The sequence below is a fragment of the Podarcis gaigeae genome, assembly GCF_964106915.1.
Source record: "Podarcis gaigeae genome assembly, chromosome: 10".
NCBI classification, from domain to species: domain Eukaryota; kingdom Metazoa; phylum Chordata; class Lepidosauria; order Squamata; family Lacertidae; genus Podarcis; species Podarcis gaigeae.
In genome coordinates, this window is record NC_139686.1 from 3,200,073 (window position 1) to 3,220,155 (window position 20,083).

General features: G+C 45.4%; 2 protein-coding genes across 3 annotated transcripts in view; one reads left to right on the plus strand and one right to left on the minus strand.

The window, feature by feature from the left end:
• LOC310826007 (uncharacterized protein) overlaps nucleotides 1–6,252 on the plus strand; it is a 151,648-nt gene extending 145,396 nt beyond the window's left edge. The window contains exons 2-6 of one of the 2 annotated variants that reach the window (XM_083700334.1): nucleotides 671–1,175; nucleotides 1,365–1,440; nucleotides 1,690–1,772; nucleotides 2,520–2,646; nucleotides 3,710–6,252. In XM_083700334.1, the coding sequence (XP_083556460.1) occupies nucleotides 762–1,175; nucleotides 1,365–1,440; nucleotides 1,690–1,772; nucleotides 2,520–2,646; nucleotides 3,710–4,872 (1,863 nt within the window). In that variant the 5' untranslated portion in view covers nucleotides 671–761 and the 3' untranslated portion in view covers nucleotides 4,873–6,252. The remainder of the gene's footprint in view (nucleotides 1–670; nucleotides 1,176–1,364; nucleotides 1,441–1,689; nucleotides 1,773–2,519; nucleotides 2,647–3,709) is intronic. The other variant, XM_083700333.1, reaches the window with a different exon arrangement.
• The window catches only part of LOC310825821 (uncharacterized protein), a gene marked incomplete at its 3' end in the record, with an annotated part of 142,408 nt that overhangs the window by 114,183 nt on the left and 8,142 nt on the right, over nucleotides 1–20,083 (minus strand). The window lies entirely within an intron of this gene.

Here is a 20,083-nt window from a genome sequence, read left to right on the forward strand (position 1 = left end):
TGCATACTTTGGAGTAAATGAATGAAAACTACAAAGGAGCGCATTCAGCAACCTCAGAGGTCATAAGCAATCAGTACACAATACACCAGGAGACCAGCGATCATTATCACCTGTATGTGAAACCTGTTTCCTGGCCCTAAGATTAACATCCTAAGATTAACATGTCAAAAGCTACATCAACGAAACTGCCCATTGTCTTTGAGGACCCAGGACGCCTGGCTCTCTAAGTGTGTATGTGACTTGTGAAGAGAGAGAAATGGGCAGTAGAGGAAAAAGGGCATGAATGTAGAATCTTATGGGATTTAATCAGAAATTACCATCAATATATCAATCCCAGTCAACACAATGCATTCATCGTGGACACAATGGCTTGATGTATATTTTATAATTCCACATGGTAATCCCGTCTGATCCCTACAAGCGCTCCCTTTAAAATATTTTTTTCCCTTTGCATTCCCCTTCTAAAAACTAGGTGTGCCTTGTAGTCAGGTGCATCTTATGGAGCGAAAAATACGTTTTGCTTCTCCTTTCTAAAGAAACCTCAAGAGTCTGGGTTGTGGTGCAGTCCAGAGCTGACTCTTCCAAGACTCATACATACTTCCTCACGGAACATTTTTCTCTTCCAGGCAATAGGTCAGTTTTGTAACAGAACGATGTATTTGCTTTGTAGAATTTGCAAGGATCTCTAATTCATACAGACAGAACTTGGCAGAAGATCAAGGGTTTCCTTCATCTCTCTTGGAGGCTTCCTGAGAGCACAGATGGATAAGAAAAACTCAGCTGGCCCTGAAGCAGGAAGAGGCCATGCCATCAGAACTGGAAACAGTGGGGGATTCTGGGGGGAAACTGTGCAGAAGATCCTGGGTGAGGAGGACACTCTTCGCTCAGAGGTGCAGAGCCAGCAGTTCAGGCAGTTCTGCTTCCAAGAGGCCAAAGGACCCCGAGAGGTTTGCAGCCGACTCTACAACCTTTGTCACCAGTGGCTGAAGCCAGAAAGGCACACGAAAGCTGAGATGCTGGACCTGGTGATCTTGGAGCAATTCCTGGCTGTCCTTCCACCGGAGATGGAAAGTTGGGTGAGGGAATGTGGAGCGGAGACCAGTTCCCAGGCAGTGGCCCTGGCCGAAGGTTTCCTCCTGAGTCAGGCAGAGGAGAGCAAGCAGGCGGAGCAGCAGGTGAGAGAGACTTTCCTCTGGATACTCCCAAGAGGCTCCGAACATGAGTGAGGGTATCTGAAAATTCTCCAACCTTTTTTGGAAAGCAGCCATTGAATGATATCAGATTGCCCTTCAGTTTTTGCCTCTGTCATTCCTTTTCTAACTCTTCTTCATATTCTCTGTTTTGAAACTTTGTTGCTATTTCAGGATCTGTTTGCAGAAATGGGCCCAGATTCCTCTGAGACCAAAAGGATTCTGTTGGACACCAGAGAGAGGCTGCTGGGTAAGGAAGGAGTCCGTTCTCCATTTGGTCCCTTTCTGTGGATATCAAAACAAATCCATGGGTTCTTGTCATCTTTTTTTTTTGGGGGGGGGGGAGACACTTGGGGCCAAGAGCACCAAGGAAGGGAGATGTATTTTTTAACCCTACTAAATTATGAAATGGGTCCAAATGTCCAGATGCACTCAGAAGGTGAGACTTTTTGGAGAGCAGCTGCACTCCTGGCTTCCCACTTACCTCTGTCTCTTGCAGGTGACCAGATGATGCCAGCAAGACCTCTTCTTCCATCTATTCCTGGTGGGGAAGGAGAAGCAGCGGTTGTGGAAGCAGCTCAGGTAGAGGGAGGGGGTCCTGTGGGGAAGGGGGCTGAGGGGTGGGGCAGCCAGGGTGCCTCTGGCCCCCAAGGAATCTCTCTCCTCCTCTTGGCTTCTGTCCAAGCTTCTCTGAAGGCATCTTTGTCAAGGGCAGCCTGGACAGAAGCCAAGAAGCTGGGAATGCCATTCGAAAAACTTAATGTGCTGAGAATAAGGAACAGCCACCTTGCCTTAACTCACCTTCTGAAGGTCAGTAAGATATTTCATAAATCATTGTCGTTTTATTACTAGAGTTATCATTGAATGCTAAAATAGACTTCTAAGCAGTTCAAAAAGCCTAAAAAACAGTTCCCAGGATTCACCTATCCTGTCGCATCAGTTGCACAATGGGGTTTCCCCACCTTCTCCTCCCTCCATTCCCCCAGTGCACTTCTGGAAGTTGTCTTTAGGGCATCAGAAGGGTCCCCCCCCCCCCCCCAAGAACAGGACATGGGGAGCAGAGAGGGGATCCTTCCATCTGGCACAGACAGAAGGATTTTAAGAACACAATGTAGAGTTCTACCCATTTATACTAAGATTAATGTCCATCACTAAATCACACAAGAAAAGAATTCCACTAAGACATTAAAAGCAGCACCCACAATTAAAATGTGCAGCAGGACGATCCCATTGAAACAAAACACCATTTAATAAGCAGAAAGAAACAGAGCAATGCGTAGCAGACAAACTTAGTGCTGTCTAAAGAGGACCTTTCCCTTTTTCTTTTAGGGTCCAGTGTGCTTTGAAGATGTCGCTGTTCATTTCACAGATGAGGAATGGGCATTGCTGGATCCAGACCAGAGAGCTCTGCATAAGGAAGTCATGGAGGAGAATCATGGGATCATGGCCTCTCTCAGTAAGGCTCCCTTTTGGATCCTAATCTCTCTTTGGAAATTCCATGCATCTCTCTCTGTGATAAGGCTCCCTGGTTTCGATGGAGGTCAACAGGGCCACTTGCAGCATCTGGGATTCTAATGCCCCCCAAACTGACCTTAAATGAAGGGCTATCAGCATGTTTTGACCGTGGACATGATGATGCCAGCATAGACGTTGCTGAGAATGGAATGGGAAAATGCTGGGAATTTGAGGTTAGGAAAGCACATCTTTGTTTGACACTGTCCTGCCTTGTATTGCCCAAAATCTTCTTGACACAGAGCTTGTGGAAGGCATTGAGGGGTTGTTTCTGATGGTTGTAATTTTCCATGACTCACTTCACAAAGCAGCTTGCTCAACACGCAGTCCTAGTAGACCTTCATCTTGGTATTGAACGGTTAGCATCCCATTCGCCCATACTCCTTTGGAGAGGTGAGCCGTTGCCGTAACTGCCTCGCCAGTACACTTGTCCAGGTCAGCATCAACGAAGAGGTTGTTGGTTTCTTAGGTAGACACAATCATCCACCACCTCCAGTGTCTGAAACTCGCATGGTTCTAGGCGCATTTTGCAACAGGGAATGTCATAGACACAAGCAGTTTCTGAGCTCTGCTCGCAGAACCTAAGATTTCGGATTAAACCTGCAGAGTGGAAGGAAAGAAGGACCCTTTCTTGCCTCCCCACTTCCAGCTATTCTTTGAAGACTGAAGGAGAGACCTTCTTTAAAAATTGGGGGGGGGCAGGGGAAGGACAAGACCATGTGAAAAACGAACATATTATTTTAGCTGCTGTTCATTCCTTTTCAGCTTTGTATTTTTGTCATAAGAGAGTGCATATGGACATTCCATTTTTGAGCCCATAACCTAGGTTTAAGGTCCTCTTTATGTCCTAGCTGTCCTATCTCTGTTTCTAACACTGACCACCTCTAGTGTGTGGTCAGCAGTGTTGATGCATGGAATTCTTCCTCTATCACAAGGGTTGGAGATCAATATTCAATACACTGGCACTCCATTTCTTCCTGCAGCTCTAATCCATTTCTTCATTGCAGGTGGTGATGATTTGGAAATTGAGAGCGAGGATGCCCATGACAGAATCCACACAGTGGAGAAGCCATTGCCACTCTTGGAGTGTGGAGAGAGCTTCAGTCAAAGCTCCCATTCGACTACCCACCAAAGAAATGCTATTGGGAATAAACCCTCTCAGTTCTCTGAATGGGGGGAAACTCTCTGTTGGAATGAAAGCCTCACTTCACAGGAAATAATTCACCCACTGAAATACCTGGAATGTGGAAAGAGCTTCAGTACGAGTGCACATTTCATTTCACATCAAATAACTCACAGTAGGGAGAAACCCTATCAGGGCTTGGATTGTAGGGAAAGCTTTAATACAAGCACAACCTTCCGTAAACACCAGAGAATTCACAGGGGAGAGAAGCCATTTCAATGCCGAGAGTGTGGAAAGAGCTTCAGTCAAAGCACCCATCTCACAGCCCATCAAATAATTCATACAGGTGAGAAACCCTATCAGTGCTTGGAATGTGGGCGGAGCTTCAATCACAGGGCGAATCTCACGGCCCATCAAAGAATTCACAGTGGTGAGAAACCCTATCAGTGCTCAGAATGTGGGAAGAGTTTCACTGTGAGCTCCGGTCTCACTTCCCACCAAAGAATTCATACTGGGGAGAAACCCTATCAATGCGTGAATTGTGGAAACAGCTTCAGTCAGAAGGCAAGTCTCATTTCCCATCAAAGAATTCACAGTGGTGAGAAACCCTATCAGTGCTTGGAATGTGGGAAGAGCTTCAGTCGGAAGCAAAATCTCACTTCCCATCAAAGAATTCACAGTGGTGAGAAACCCTATCAGTGCTCGGAATGTGGAAAGAGTTACTGCCATAGAGCCAATCTCACTTCCCACCTAAGAATTCACAGTGCTTGGAACGTGGAAAGAGCTTCTGTAAAAGCGCCCATCTCGCTACCCATCAAAGCATTCATACCGGGGAGAAACACTATCAATCATTGGACTGTGGAAAGAGTTTCCTCCAGAGAGCCGATCTCACTTCCCACCAAAGAATTCACACAGGGCGGAAATCATATCAGTGCTTGGAATGTGGAAAGACCTTTAGTCACCGTGCCAATCTTGTGGCACACCCAAGAATTCACAGTGTTGAGAAACCATGTCAGTGCTCCCAATGTGGGAAGAGCTGCACTGTGAGCTCCGGTCTCGCTTCCCATCATAGAATTCACAGTGGTGAGAAACCATATCAGTGCTTGGAATGTGGAAAGAGCTTCGGTAAGAGGACCAAGCTCATGGCTCATCCAAGAATTCATACAGGGGAGAATCATAGAATTTTAGACCTGTAGGAGACCCCTGGGTCATCTAGTCCACTGCAGGACTCTCAACTAAAGCTTCCATGACATATTGCCTTCAAACTTCTCCTTACAAACCTCCAAGGAAGGAGAGTCCACAACCTTCCAAGGACGTCTCTAATTTGAAGCCATTGGTTTGGGTTGCAGCCTCCAGAGCTGGTGAAAACAAGCTTGTTCAATCTTCCACGTGACACCCCTTCCTGTTCCTCAGAAGGCTTGGTTTCCCAACTCTTAATTGTCTTGGTCACCCCCCTCTGCACACCTTCCAGCTTGTCAAAATCCTTCCTAAATTGGGGCACCCAGAACTGGACACAGGACTCCAGGTGTGGTCTGAACAAGGCAGAAGAAAGTGGGGCTGTTACTTCTCTTGATCTGGACACTTGACTTCTTTGGATGCAGCCTAGAATAACAGCCTTTTTTGCTGCTGCATCATACTGTTGACTCATGTTAGTCTAAGACCCCAGGTCTTTTCCACATGTACTACTGGCAAGCCTGGTATCCCCCATATTATATTTGTGCAGCAAATTCTTCTTGCTTAAGTACAGAATCTTACCTTTCTTCTTAGTGAAATTTATTGGATGCCTTTATATACCACTTGTTTCTTCAAGAAGCTCAGTGAGGTGTTAAGTCATTTACCCCCTCATGGTTTAATCCTGACAAGAACCCTGTGAGGTAGGTTGGGCTGTGGAGCCATCACCCAGTGAGCTGCATGGCTGAGTGGAAATTTGAACCCAGGTCTCCCAGGTCCTAGTCCAAATCTCTTAAGCACTGCACCCCACTGGCTCTTGAATGAGACTCTTGGAAAGTGCATGCATGCGCGTTTACCGAAAGTTTCAGTGCAATGTCTTGGTGTTTGTATTTAAAGTTGTGTGCACATGAATCAATGACATTAATATATTAATGGTAATTGCAGTAGAAGAGCAAATTTTAGGTATTGCTAGATGGCGATAAGAGTTAGTTTGGAATGCTGGGATTGAAAAATTGAACAATTTCCACATGAATCACAAGATCTAAAATATAAATACAAAACGCCAACAGCAACAACCCCCCCCCCCAAAACCCATGTCACGTATTGATGAAATTGTTGGAGAATTTATTATGAGAAAGGGGTAAAAGTGTTAAAAGTTCATGCAACCATCTTCTCGGGGGTCCTACTCTTTGTGTGTTTGAACCTTGTTGCAACAAATAAAGATCAGGTCTACTGACCACTGTTTTGCTCCTTTAACTTGCCTGGATTCTCCTTCTTTGCTGACCCTGAAGGGACCGTGGGGTGTGGCCCCCTGGGGAGTTGGGCAGCGGAGGAAATCAGCACCCCAGGATTTTTTCCTTCTCAGTGCTTTTCCCCCTGAGCCTCTTACCTAAAAGCCTGACACCCCACAATGAGACAGGATTGTGTCCCTGCCCTCAGCAAACAAAATAGCTCCCCCCCAAGATACTGAGGTGCCCTGAGGGCTGTGCGGGGCCCCCAGTCATTGAAATGAAAAGGGGAGAGGCTCAGGAAAGTTTCAGGGAGCAGGCAGGGAGGGGGCAGCACAGGCTCCAGAAGCTCCTTCTCACAGATTCCTCCACACTACTCCCCCCCAATTATGCCTGCCTCCCCCCTCCTACGGCTCCTTCACAAGTGTGGGGAAGCTGCGCCCCCTCTGCCCCCCGTCACAGTTCCTTTAAGATCCCAAGTTGCAGGGAGAAGGTTCACCTGCAGCGAAGCAAAATGCAGCTGCCCTGGCTGAGTGAAACCAGGCTGGGGGGCACCGTGGGGACTCCAGAAATGTGACCCTAGAAGAAATGTGCCTCCCCAGTTGGAAGCAGCCCTCTTTCTGAAGCACCAAGAGAGTAAACCGACAGTTCTATGAATGTAGAGGAGCAGAAAGCGGAGTCCCCTCAAGATCACTATTGGGACCTGCGGCTTTTCTACTTGTTCACAAATGATCTAGACTTAGGAGGGAGCAGGGAGGGGGCAGTTTGCTGATGGCAGTAAATTGTCCAGGGTTGTTCAAAGAAAGAGAATTTGCAAGGAGCTCGAAAAGGACTTCTCCAAATGGGGTGAATGGGCATAAAATACAGTTCATTGTCAACAAGATTAAAGTGATGCATGTTGGGGGGCAGGGAAACACCCTCTTAATATCATATGCAGAATCATGGGGTCTGAACTGGGTTTCTCTGTGTGCTCTAGACCAGGGGAGAGGAAAGCTGGTCGCAGCAGGAAGGGGAGTCTCCCTGGATGCTTCACCAGCCGGCCCTCTCTGGGTCTCATGGCCCCCTCCTCTCCTCCCTCTGAGCCTGAACTGCTCTCTGCCCCAGCCTCTTCCTGCTCACCAAACACTGTTTCCTCCTCAGCTTGCAACACCTCCCCTCCCATTCTGCTCCCTTTTCTCCCTCTATCTTCTCATCGCCATCCCACCACCAGTCCCTGGGCTCTGAGCCTTCTTCCCTTTTGTGTTCCCCAGCTGGTGCCTCCCCCCCTGTACCCCTCCAGGCCATGACAACAGCAGCAACAACAAAAGGAAAATCAGTATGATAGTAATATGCACTGTGGGCATCTGGTAGGAAAACTCCCTAGCAGCATGACTGAATAAAAACTTCTGGGACTATGGAAAAGTACTATCTTCCCCAAACCCCAGAATAGACAGGAGCTCTGGGGTTGCCCCATGGGGTTCAAGAGTGAAGATGGGCCCATCAGGAGACTTCCCTGGTCCCTGCAGCCCCTCCGTTCCCCTCTTGCAATTAGGCTTGGGGGAAAATCTCCCATTAAATTACAGCATTTCAAGTTTTTTTCAGAATGTTTAGGAGAAAGGGATGAAGTTCTGGTGAAGAAGCAGTGCTTGGAGATCATGTGGTGGGGGGGGGGTGACAGAGTTTGGTGCAAAAACCGTCTTGCATGCTTGAGTAGAGCAACTCCAGGGCATGAGCCAAGTAGCAGCAGGGTAGGGGCTGTGAGGAGAATCAGAACTTACAGGGTTAAACAGTTCTGTGTGACGTCTCACATTCGGAGGCGTGGTTAAGTTCACATATGGGAATCTTACTTTGTGTGTGAGTTTCCTTTCGTTTTTGGCTGTGAGACGAAAGAATGTCTGCTCTCTCACCGGGCTGATTTATGATGTTTTTCTTCTCATTTCTTCTCATTAAAGGCTGTTGGAGATTAGCAAGAAACCTGCAGTCTGATTTATTATCCACACACAAGGAAACACTTTCTGCCGCTGCAAAACTCTGCTAAGCACTCTGCTAAGAGAGCTAAGGGAGCTCGTTTTTTCTATTGGCACAGACGTCCATCGGCACAGGAGAAGCGTGCCGGGCGCCATCTTATCTCACAAGGGGCCACATGTAGAGCAAGTCCCACACTGAGGTCAAAAACACACACAGAGGCAGCAGGATTTCTTCAGTAATAGTTTACTGAGCTTTCAAAGCATACAGTTCTCACTGGGTCTCCAGTGAGGCACAAAACTTAGCTCCTGAGAGCAAATCCAGTTTCAGCAGTAAAAAAATACAGCACACAGGATATCTAAGTCAGGCACACAAACCGGCAGAAGGGAGCAAGGGAGGAAAGAGGCTGGAAGGACGCAGGGCAATGGAGGTGTGTGTGTGTGTCGCTTCCTGTCGTCTGGGAGGGAAGTCAGCAACTCGGAATCTGCAGGGGCTTCACGAAGCAAAGCTTTCTTCTTTTTTCAAAAAAAAATTCATTTTATAACACAAATAAAGAACACAAACAGAAAAACAAACAATGCAAACAGATTATTCTCTTATCCTTATTTTTCTAAACATTGTTAGGTGGGCTTCTCCAAGTCCCACCTATCTGATTTTCATTTTACTTCACCTTTAGCAGTTTACATATATCATAGTTTCTAACCATCTTTTTTTTATCACACTTAAATTAACTTCACATTTTATCGCTTACAAATAATATTATTTTAAAATACACTATCTTCTACTTCTAACCCTACAGCCTATATCCACTTCCAAAGCTATTCTAAGATTTAAATATTAACATATTTTTTTCAAATATTCCTTAAACTTCTTTCAATCTTCTTCCACCATCTCTTCTCTCTGGTCTCAGAGTGTCCCGGTCAGTTTGGCAAATTCCTTATAGTCCATCATCTTCATCTGCCATTCTTCGATAGTTGGTAAATCTTGTTTCTTCCAATTCCTTTTTCCACAATTTCTCCCAATCCACCATCATGATATTGTGCCCCACATCCCTGGCCCATTCAATCATTACAGATTTCACTTGTTCATCTTTCGTATGCCATTCCAGCAATAAATTATACATCTTAGATAGGTATTTTTTGTATCTAATAATTCCATTTCTAGTTTGGATTTCTCTGTTTGAAAACCAATTTTCTTATCCATTTTAAACATTTCATTTATCTGGATGTACTGGAACCAATCATCTAATTTATCTTTCAACGGATCATAAGATTTTAATCTAAATTGGTCCCCTACTTCCATCAAACTATCATTATACTTCAACCATGTATCTTTCATCTTCAACCTTTTATGGGTCTTAGCTTCCAATGGTGATACCCATCTGGGTGTTTTCCTTCCTAACAAATCCCTGTATCTTATCCAAAGATTTTCTAATTATATGATTTTTAAATCCTTTGTGAGCTTTTATCTTGTCATACCATAAATATGCATGCTAACCAAATACATTATCAAAACCTTCCAAATCCAAAACATCCGTATCTTCCAATAAAAACCATTGTTTCAGCCAGCAAAAGGCTGCAGCTTCAAAGTAAATCCTTAAATCTGGCAGGGAGAAACCCCCTCTCACTTTTACATCTGTTAATAATTTAAACTTAATTCTGGGGTTTCCCCCCTGCCAGATAAATTTAGATAATATCTTTTGCCATTCCTTAAAACAATTCAACTTATCAATGATAGGGAGTACTTGGAACAAAAATAACACCTTAGGCAATACATTCATCTTTATCACAGAAATTCAGCCCAACAAAGATAGTTTCAACCTTGTACAAATATCCAAATCTCTTTTGATATCTTTCCATAACTTTTCATGGTTGTATTTGTACAAATGCATTTTTTTGCAGTCATATTTACACCCAGATATTTCACCTTTTTCACAAACTTCAGCCCTGTGGGTTCCTCTAAATTACGTTTTTCATGTATCATTATTCCACCCCCCCTAAAACTTTGGTTTAATTCTTATTCAATTTGAAACCTGCAACTTTTCCGAACTGTTGAATTATCTTCAGTGCTTTGATTGCACTGATCTCAGGGTCCTGTAAAGTCAATACCAAATCATCAGCAAAGACTTTTAACTTATATTGTTCAGTTCCCACTACTATGCCTTTAACTTCCTCATCTTTCCTTATCATATTCAGCAGCACCTCTAGGACAGAAATAGAAAGCAGGGGGGAAAGTGGGCACCCTTGCCTGGTTCCCTTCTCAATCCTAATTTCTTCTGAGACCACATTGTTAATTAAAATTTTTGATTTCTGCTCCAAGTAAATTGCATTAATACTGGGGAACACGAGGAACTGTGGGTTTGAGGGAGGACTGCAGGACGGTTTTTGAAGATACGGATGAGGAGGGGGATAGTTTTCCAGGCTTCACCCCCGCCACTCTGGAGAAGGGTAAATTGGGGGTGCTTGATTCTCCCGAGGGGGAGGGGGCTTTTGAGGAGGGGGTGGATGTCAGGGAATTGGAGGCTGCAAAAGAGCTGAGGGGGAAGCAGAGAGGCAAGTACAGAGAGCCCATGCCGGTAATTAGCAGTTTCTCTTCCACATCAGAGGAGGAAGCTGGGAGGGGGGAGCCAGTACTGGGAACCAGCCACTCACAGAGCAGAGGAAGCAAGAGGTGTGGACTCAGGAAATGGGCTTGTTGGGGGAGGCGTAAAAAAAGTCAGACGATTCATCTGACTCCGAGAGATGAAGTGTGTTTTTGAACTCTTGTAACTGCTTTGAAGCTTAGCAATAAATCTCTTGTACAGAGATGGCTGTGTGCCCAGAGCATTATCTCCGCTAGCTTGTCAGCACAACCCTTACATTAGCCATATATAATCCAAAGGTAAAAGGTACACACAATACAGTCTTTTTGATGTTGGAAGAATTGACCGCTAATGCCTCATAGTCTCGCAGCTTCGTATAATCACAGGAAGCTTTTTCTCTGATGTGTCGCAGCTCCAACCCCCTCATTCTCGGAGCTCAAAAAACAGAACTTTCCAGGGAGGGGGGAGCCCACTTTTGACACCTGCCAGATTCCATGTCGTCAAAATGCTCGATTTGAGTTTTTTCCGGGGGTCTGCTTCGCTGGAGCAGTTTCCCCTGCCTTTGATATACCGAGGTCTCCTCCGATAAAGAGATCTCCAACTGTGATGGCGAGCGATTGAGCAGAAGACCTTCTGCTGGCTGCTTTGAGGCAAATGTGCATCCCAGAAGCACACACTGTGATTCGTGGTGTATTGCCATATCCATTGTTTTCCGAAGGTTATCACAATGTAGTCTAGAAACTGGTATAGGATGAGATCAATATATGCCCAGCCCTAATCCTCACTGACCACCAGAAATACAGAATCACCCCTCCCCCTCACTATCAAAAGGTACCTTACATCTAAAATTATACTCATTATTGTGGGACATTACTTTCATTAGTTCATTACTATACAGTTTTACATATAAACACCAGAACAAATACATGACACGCTTTGAAGATGGATTTTCAGCTGAGTTCATTGCTGTGAAGAAGAGTAAACTCTGAAAGGAACACGTTTCTCACTCCATACATTTAAATGGGTTCTCCACTCTGAGAAGAAGAAGAAGAGTAGTTTGGATTTGATATCCGGCTTTATCACTACCAGAAGGAGTCTCAAAGTGGCTAACATTCTCCTTTCCCTTCCTCTGTGAGGTGAGTGGTGCTGAGACAATTCAAAGAAGTGTGACTGGCCCAAGGTAACCCAGCAGCTGCATGTGGAGGAGCGGAGACGCAAACACGGTTACCCAGATTACAAGTCTACCACTCTTAACCACTACACCACACTGGCTCTTAGATGTTCCTTAAACACTCCATTATAACTAAAGCCCTTTCTGCAATCTTTTCCTTTAAACAGCTTCTCCTCTTTGAGGGTTGATGGGTTTGTAGGGTGTCAACTGTTAAAGTTCTTCCTGTCCACGAGTCTGTAGATGTAGAATTCCACTAGGACTGAACCTCTACCTACTTTCCTGACATTTATATGGTTTGTCTTTTGTGTGAGTTTGTTGACATAAATCAAGGCTTCCACTCTGACTGAAGCTACTTCCACAGTCCATACATTTAAACAGTTTCTGCCCTGTGTGTCTGCTGATGTCTTCTAAGGTGTGCACTCTGCCTGAAGCCCTTTCCACACTCCATACATTTAAATCGTTTCTTACCGATGTGAGTCCGTTGATGTTTTCTAAGGTGTGCACTCTGACTGAAGTTCTTTCCACACTCGATACATTTATATGGTTTCTGCCCTGTATGAGTCCGTTGATGTTGTCTAAGGTTTCCACTCTGATTGAAGCTCTTTCCACACTCCATGCATTTAAATGGTTTCTCCCCTGTATGAGTCCGTTGATGTATTCTAAGGGATCCACTATCACTAACGCTCTTTCCACACTCCATACATTTAAATGGTTTCTCACCTGTGTGAGTCAGTTGATGTTGTCTAAGGTTTGAATTGGAACGGAAGCTCTTTCCACACTCCATACATTTAAATGGTTTTTCCCCTGTGTGAGTCAGTTGATGTTTTCTAAGGTTTCCACTCCGACTGAAGCTCTTTCCACACTCCATACATTTAAATGGTTTCTCCCCTGTGTGAGTCAGTTGATGTTGTCTAAGGTTTGAATTGGAACTGAAGCTCTTTCCACACTCCATACATTTAAATGGTTTCTCTCCTGTGTGAGTTTGTTGATGTGATCTAAGGCTTCCACCATAACTAAAGCTTGTTCCACACACCATGCATTTAAATGGTTTCTCCCCTGTGTGAGTCCGTTGATGTGATCTAAGGCCTGCATCGTGACTGAAGCTCTTTCCACACTCCATACATGTATATGGTTTCTCCCCTGTATGAGTCCGTTGATGTATTCTAAGGTTTCCAAACTGAATGAAGCTCTTTCCACACTCCATACATCTAAATGGTTTCTCACCTGTGTGAGTTTGATGGTGTAAAATTAGGTGCGCATTTTGACTATAGCTCTTTCCACACTCCATGCATTTAAATGGTTTCTCCCCTGTATGCGTCCGTTGATGTATTCTAAGGTTTCCAATCTGACTGAAGGTCTTTCCACACTCCATACATTCATATGGTTTCTCCCCTGTGTGAGTCCTTTGGTGTAATTTAAGGTTTCCACTCTGACTGAAGCTCTTCCCACACTCCCTGCATTTGAATCCTTTCTTATCCATGGGAGTCCGCTGATGTGTTCTAGGTTTTTCACTATCAGTGAAACCCTTTCCACACTTCAAATCTTTAAAAGGTTTCTCTCCTGCGAGTTTGTTGATGTGAGCTATGTGTGCTCCTTCAGTGAAGCATATTCCGCACTTTACATATTTCAATGTCTATTCCTAATGAAATGAAAGGTTCCCCGTCCCCTGGAATTCTGACGTTCTTCTGTATCACCTTCTTCAGAGTGGGCAGAGCGGAAGTCCTTTTTGGATTTCAAGGAAAAGAACAAAGGGAAAAGAACAAATCAATCACCATTTGCCCCTTCTCTCATTTCAACATCTCCTACATTCTCCCGCTTCCTACCCATGTTCCCAATTTTTAGGAAATAATAATAATAATAATTTATTATTTATACCCTGCCCATCTGGCTGGGCTTCCACAGCCACTCCGGGCAGCTTCCAGAAAAACATTAAAATACTGTAATACATCAAACATTAAAAGCTTCCCTAAACGACTTCCGGAGGCGGTGCCATCGGCAATGGCGGATTCCCTCTAGCTTAGAAATACAATGGTGAATCAAACAGATGAGACAAAGGACATTTGAATCAGCTAACAAATGTGGGAAATTATTAGCTTGGCAGATAAAAAAAAGACAGAAACTTAACACTATAACAAATTTGGAAGTGGAAGGAAAGAACATACATAACCCACTGGAGATTAGAAAGTGTTTCCAGAGATATTTTAAACAATTATATACACAAGGGCCACAGAAAGAGACTGACATAGACCAATTCTTAAGAACAAATGGATTACAAAAAATCTCTCAAGAAAATAAGACAATGCTGAATCATAAAATAACAGAACAGGAGGTGGAAGGTGCCATCCAGAATATGCAGTTGGGCAAATCTCCAGGGCCGGAGGGTTTAACCTCCAAATACTATAGATCTTTGAAAGACTGGCTAATTCAACCACTAAAGGAGGTTTGTAATGAAATTCTGGAGGGGGAAAAAGCGCCAGAGTCGTGGAAGGAAGCTTATATCACACTTATACCGAAAACTGAGTCCGAAAAAACACAATATAAGAACTACCGCCCCATATCCCTGCTTAACGTGGATTACAAAATTTTTGCAGATATATTGGCTAAAAGATTGAAAAAAGTTTTGGTGGATGAGATTCATAAAGATCAAGCTGGCTTTCTCTTGGGTAGACACTTGTCAGACAATACAAGAAATATAATTAATATTTTGGAGAAGCTGCAAGTGAATGTTAATACTAAAGCAGTTTTGATATTCGTAGATCTTCAAGGGATGGGGGTAGGTCAAGGTTTTGAAAATGGTATAGGTGCGATTTACTCAGAACAAAAGGCCAGATTGATAGTTAACAATGTGGTGACAGAAGAATTTAAGATAGAAAAAGGGACACAACAAGGCTGCCCAATTTCCCCATTGCTTTTTATTTCGGTTCTGGAGGTTTTGCTAAATATGATTAGAGGGGACCATCTGATCAAAGGTATACAGGTCGGAGCCAAACAGTACAAATTGAAAGCATTTGCAGATGATCTATTTTTTAAAAAAATGATATTTTATTAAGTTTTACAAAAGAAAAACACTACATAACAAAACATACAAAAAACATCCAAACACAAAAATACAAACAATTAACATACAAAGAAAAAGAAAAATTAAGACAAAAGAAAAAAGATTAAAAAATTAACAAATAAAAAACCCCTCTTTTCAAGTTCTTACCATTCATAAACTTATTTTCCTGACTTCCTCACACCTCCCTTTCTTATATTCCAATTTAAAATTGATTAGCAAATTCATTCTTATTAGTTTTATCCTTAATTAATTTCCCTCACATACTGTATTTTCCAAATTTTCATCTAATATCTATCCCTTCTTTCATATTCTTATTTTACCTTATTTACTAGAACCCCTTCATTTCATTTCAATGTCATTCAAAAATTTTACAGTGTTTTTGTAGATTTTAAACTTCTTCCAGTCTTCTTCCACCAACTCTTCTCCTTGATCTCAAATTCTGCCAGTCATTTCTGCCATTTCCATGTAGTCCATTACTTGCATCTGCCATTCTTCCAAGGTGGGTAGATCTTGTGTCTTCCAATGCTTTGCGATGAGTATTCTTGCTGCTGCTGTGGCATACATAAAAAAAGTTCTGTCCTTCTTTGGCACCAATTGGCCGACCATGCCCAGGAGAAAGGCCTCTGGTTTCTTCAGGAAGGTATATTTAAATACCTTTTTCATTTCATTATAGATCATTTCCCAGAAAGCCTTAATCCTTGGGCATGTCCACCAAAGGTAAATTTGCCATACAGCACTGCTGAGGGCATTGTCTCAAAGCGGGCTCTGGAGAAAGCCCATCTATAAGCTTCGTTAGTGATGTTAGTTAAGTAAGGGGCAGCTGCAAAATTAGGCCAAGCTTTTAAACATCTATACGTCTCCGGGAGTAGGGCGTCTTCTTGTTGTAATTCGACATCGTAAAGTCTCTGAGTGATAATTACTTTTGCCTTAAACAGAGTTCCAATAAGAAGATTTTCAGGGTTTAGGCCAATTTGATAAAAGACCAATACAAAAACCCAGTTTCAGTCAATGGTCTCAGAGACCCATCAGCTAACGTGACATAGCGACCAGTTTTAACTGTCTTGCAGTTCCTCAGGAACTCTCGAGAAGTTACAAGATTGTGAGAAGCTCCAGAATCGATAACGAGAGATAAAACGTGTCTCTGGCTGTCTTCCAAGGTTGCCATGGCGCCGCTCGCACCCCCACCGGGGTCTCTGCCAGTGTCAGTGTCCTTCCTGGTTGCCATGGTTGCAAGGCTCCTGCTGGTGTTTTCACGCTCTGCCGTCTGAGAACTGCCACTTATCGGTCTTAGCAGGTGGCTGACCTTGCATTCTAAAGCCTCTGCAGAACAATGCCCTTTGCTGTTGGACTTCGCCTCAGAGCACAAACAACTTTCGGAGACTTTGGCTTTCCCAGAGATCTTGGAACGGCCTGCACCCCCACTCCTGGGTGCCAAGTTGCCTGAGGAACAGACTGCAACTGCCTTCCTCTTTCCAGCCCTTAGCCTCTCTCCCGGACCATCACACAGATGTGTTGAAGCATAGAAACAGCTTCCCAAAACAGTCCCAGCCCCCTCTGGGCTTGGTGCTCTCTCTGGGCATCCTCTAGCCCCCTCTGGTCTGGTTCCCACTGCGGCCTGACTTGCCGTCTTCAGTGCCTGCCACACGACCCAGGGCTTCTTCCCTTGGAGCTTCCCCTCAACGCTGGCCCTTTGCTCTCTCTCCAGAGCAGCAGCCACGTCTGCCTCACAGGCTTCCACTGCTCCATTCAGTCTTTCGAAGGGGGTATTAAAGCGTTCATGGCCCTGCTATGCCTGGGCAGCAGCCATCTCCACCCACCGGGGCTTTAAGCGTACTCACACGTCTGCCAGCAAGCTGGTCTTCCGAAGCAGCCGTCTGTCTTGGCTTTTGGCTCCGCTCTCCAGCATTCCTCACTGCCCTCCCTGGCAGGAGCTCTCAGCAGCGCAACGCTGGCAGTCTTCCTCCCTTCTCACACTTGTCAGGAAACGCGGAACCCTCCATAACCTTTTGGGAAGTAAACAATTCCTGCGTCCAGTCACGCTTCCCTGCGTGGCTCTCTGCGTGGAAGCTGACCTGGCAGGAGAGCAGAGTAAGAGCAGCGGTCCTGCGTCCGTGTGAGATGAGAGAGGGATAAATCAAGTCCAAAGACAGATCGGTTCTTATCTCTAGAAGCGTTTATTTACAAGCCATAAATCAGTCTCATTCCATCGGAGCATTCCGACATTTCTCTGTGCTCCAAAAGCACACAGCTTCTTCGCAGCGTCTCTCAGTCAAAAGTGAAAGCAACTCTCACAGACAAAGACAGACAAAGCCTGTGAGGTACGGTCCTGCTTCAGGCCCCTCCCAGATACAGGACACCACTGAGTTTTAACCCTGTCAGTTCCAAGCTCCACATGAACACTCATCCCCCCCGACCACTTTCTGAACATGGCCAGGAGGAAGGAGTGGAACCACTGTATGACAGTGCCCCCAGCTCCCAGCCCCTCAAGACGGTCCAGAAGGATGTTATGGTCAATTGTATCAAAGGCCGCTGAGAGATCCAGCAGAACTAGGAAACAGCTCTCACCTTTGTCCCTAGCCCGCCGGAGATCATCGACCAGTGCGACCAAGGCAGTTTCAGTCCCATGATAAGGCCTGGAGACTGGAGGGGATCCAAATGGTCCGCTTCTTCCAGGCGTGCCTGGAGTTGTTCAGCAACCACTCGCTCAGTCACCTTGCCCAAGAATGGAAGATTTGAGACTGGGCGATAGTTGGGCATCATGCCCGCATCTAAAAATGGTTTTTAAGAAGCGGCTTAATAACCGCCTCTTTCAGTGGGTCTGGGAAGGCTCCCTCATGGAGGGAAGCATTCACCACCCCATGAAGCCCATCGCCCAGCCCTTCCCGGCTAGCTTTTATAAGCCAGGATGGGCAAGGATCAAGGAGACAAGTGGTTGGTTTCACTCGTCCAAGCAGCCTGTCCACATCCTCGGAGGTAACAGATTGGAATTGATCCCACACAACTTGACTAGACAGGACTCTAGCACTCTCCTGCCGCAGCCCTGATGCCACGACTTTATCTGCAAAAAACTTTGCAAAATCATTGCAGGAGAAGATGTGGCCCATACTGAGCCCTTATGGAGCAGGTGGTTCCGCTAAATTGCAAACCACCTGAAAAAGTCTCCTGCTGCTGTTTTCTGCAGATGTAATAGAGGCGGTGAAGAAAGTAGTCTTCGCTGTCGCTACCGCCACTTGGTAGGCTCAACATTCAGCTCTAACCCGTGTCTGGTCAGCTACAGAATGGCTCATCCGCCACCGGTGCTCTAGCCGTCTCAACGATTGTTCCATTGCCCTCAGATCCGTGGAAAACCACGGGGCTGTCCGGGCTCCATGCAGTCGGAGAGGGCGCTTTGGAGCCAAACAGTCAATAGCCCTGGTTAACTCCACATTCCAGCGTGCCACCAGGGAATCAGCTGAAAGGCCATCAACATGGGATAAAGCATCCCCTACCACTCTCTGGAAACCATTTGGATCCATTATGTGGTGGGAGCGGACCATTCGAATTGGTCCCACCTCCCTGCAGAGGGGATGGGTCGCAGAGAAGTCCAGTTGCACCAGGAAGTGATCTGACCATGGCACTTCTTTTGTTTTGCTTTTACCTAGTGTCAGATCACCAACATCCATAGAGGTAAACACCAGGTCCAAGGCACTTATTCAGGGACAGCCCCATGGAGGCCATGCTTTCCACGAAGTCCCGAGCGGCCCCTTGTAAGGTCGTGTCGGCATGGATGTTAAAATCCCCTAGGACAACCAAACTAGGTGTCTCCAGGAGAACATTTGCCATGACCTGAAGCAGCTCGGCCAGGGAATCCTTGGTGAAGCGGGGGGGGGGGGGGGGCGGGTCAGTAAACCAAAAGGAATCCTGTACTGCCCCTATTGCCCAACTTCCAGAACATGCACTCAGAAAACTGGGTCTTCCCAATAGGACGCCTGGTGCAAACTAATGACTAAAAATCACTGCAACCCCCCCCTCCCCGCCCACAAGGCCTGGGTTGCTGTGCGTAAGAGAAACCTGGTGGACAAGCAGCGGCAAGGACAGGCCCATCTGCTTCATCCAACCAAGCCGCTGTTACATATGCCAGGTCAAGTCCTCCATCCACGATCAAGTCACGGATCACAGTGGTTTTATGGATCATTGACCTGGCATTGCACAGCAGCACCTTCAGGTTGTGTGGATATCCCTTGCTGATTCCAGTATCCGCCCGCTGAAGACCAGACCTGGAGGCAGGGATAGTCCTCAAACAATGACTAAGCCCGCTTCCTCGGTAATGACGTGGTCTGGTCTTAGCGTATCTCCTCCTCCTACCCGTGATCACTGAGATTGGTTGCCCCAGTACACACATACACCCCCCCCCCCCGTGGAACTTGCCCCAGCCATTTTGTTTGATGGGACCCACTCCCAGGCAGCCCTGACCCCTCCCCTTAAAATCAAATTAAAACCTATACAAAAAACAAACTAACAAAACAATAAAACAAACAAAAAAGAGAGAATGTTACAAACACACCATAATTAAATTAAATTAAACAAATTCCCACACCCAACTAAACGTCCGCCCCACCCCCTCTTACGCACAGCAAATGAAAAAGCAATGTCATCAAATGATAGTAATGCAGCAGCAGCCGTTCATAATCCTCACTCATCGTTAATGAAGCAGCATGATCTTGGAATGCAGCCTTTTCAAATCAATTGTTTCCTAACAGGAAAAGCAGCTGCTCTCTGTCCATGAAAAGGCCCTCTCTTTCTCTGGTCCATCGTTCCTTTGGACATTTCCCATCCTCTGCATCATAGAGACACTGAGGTCCAGCTCCGAGGGCCTTCTGGCGGTTTCCTCCCTGCGAGAAGCCAAGTTACAGGGAACCAGGCAGAGAGCCTTCTCGGTAGTGGCACCCACCCTGTGGAACACCCTCCCTTCAGATGTGAAGGAAATAAGCAGCTATCTTATCTTTAAAAGACATCTGAAGGCAGCCCTGTTCAGGGAAGTTTTTAATATTTAACGCTGTACTGTTTTAAACATTTGATTGGGAGCTGCCCAGAGTGGCTGGGGAAACTCAGCCAGATGGGCGGGG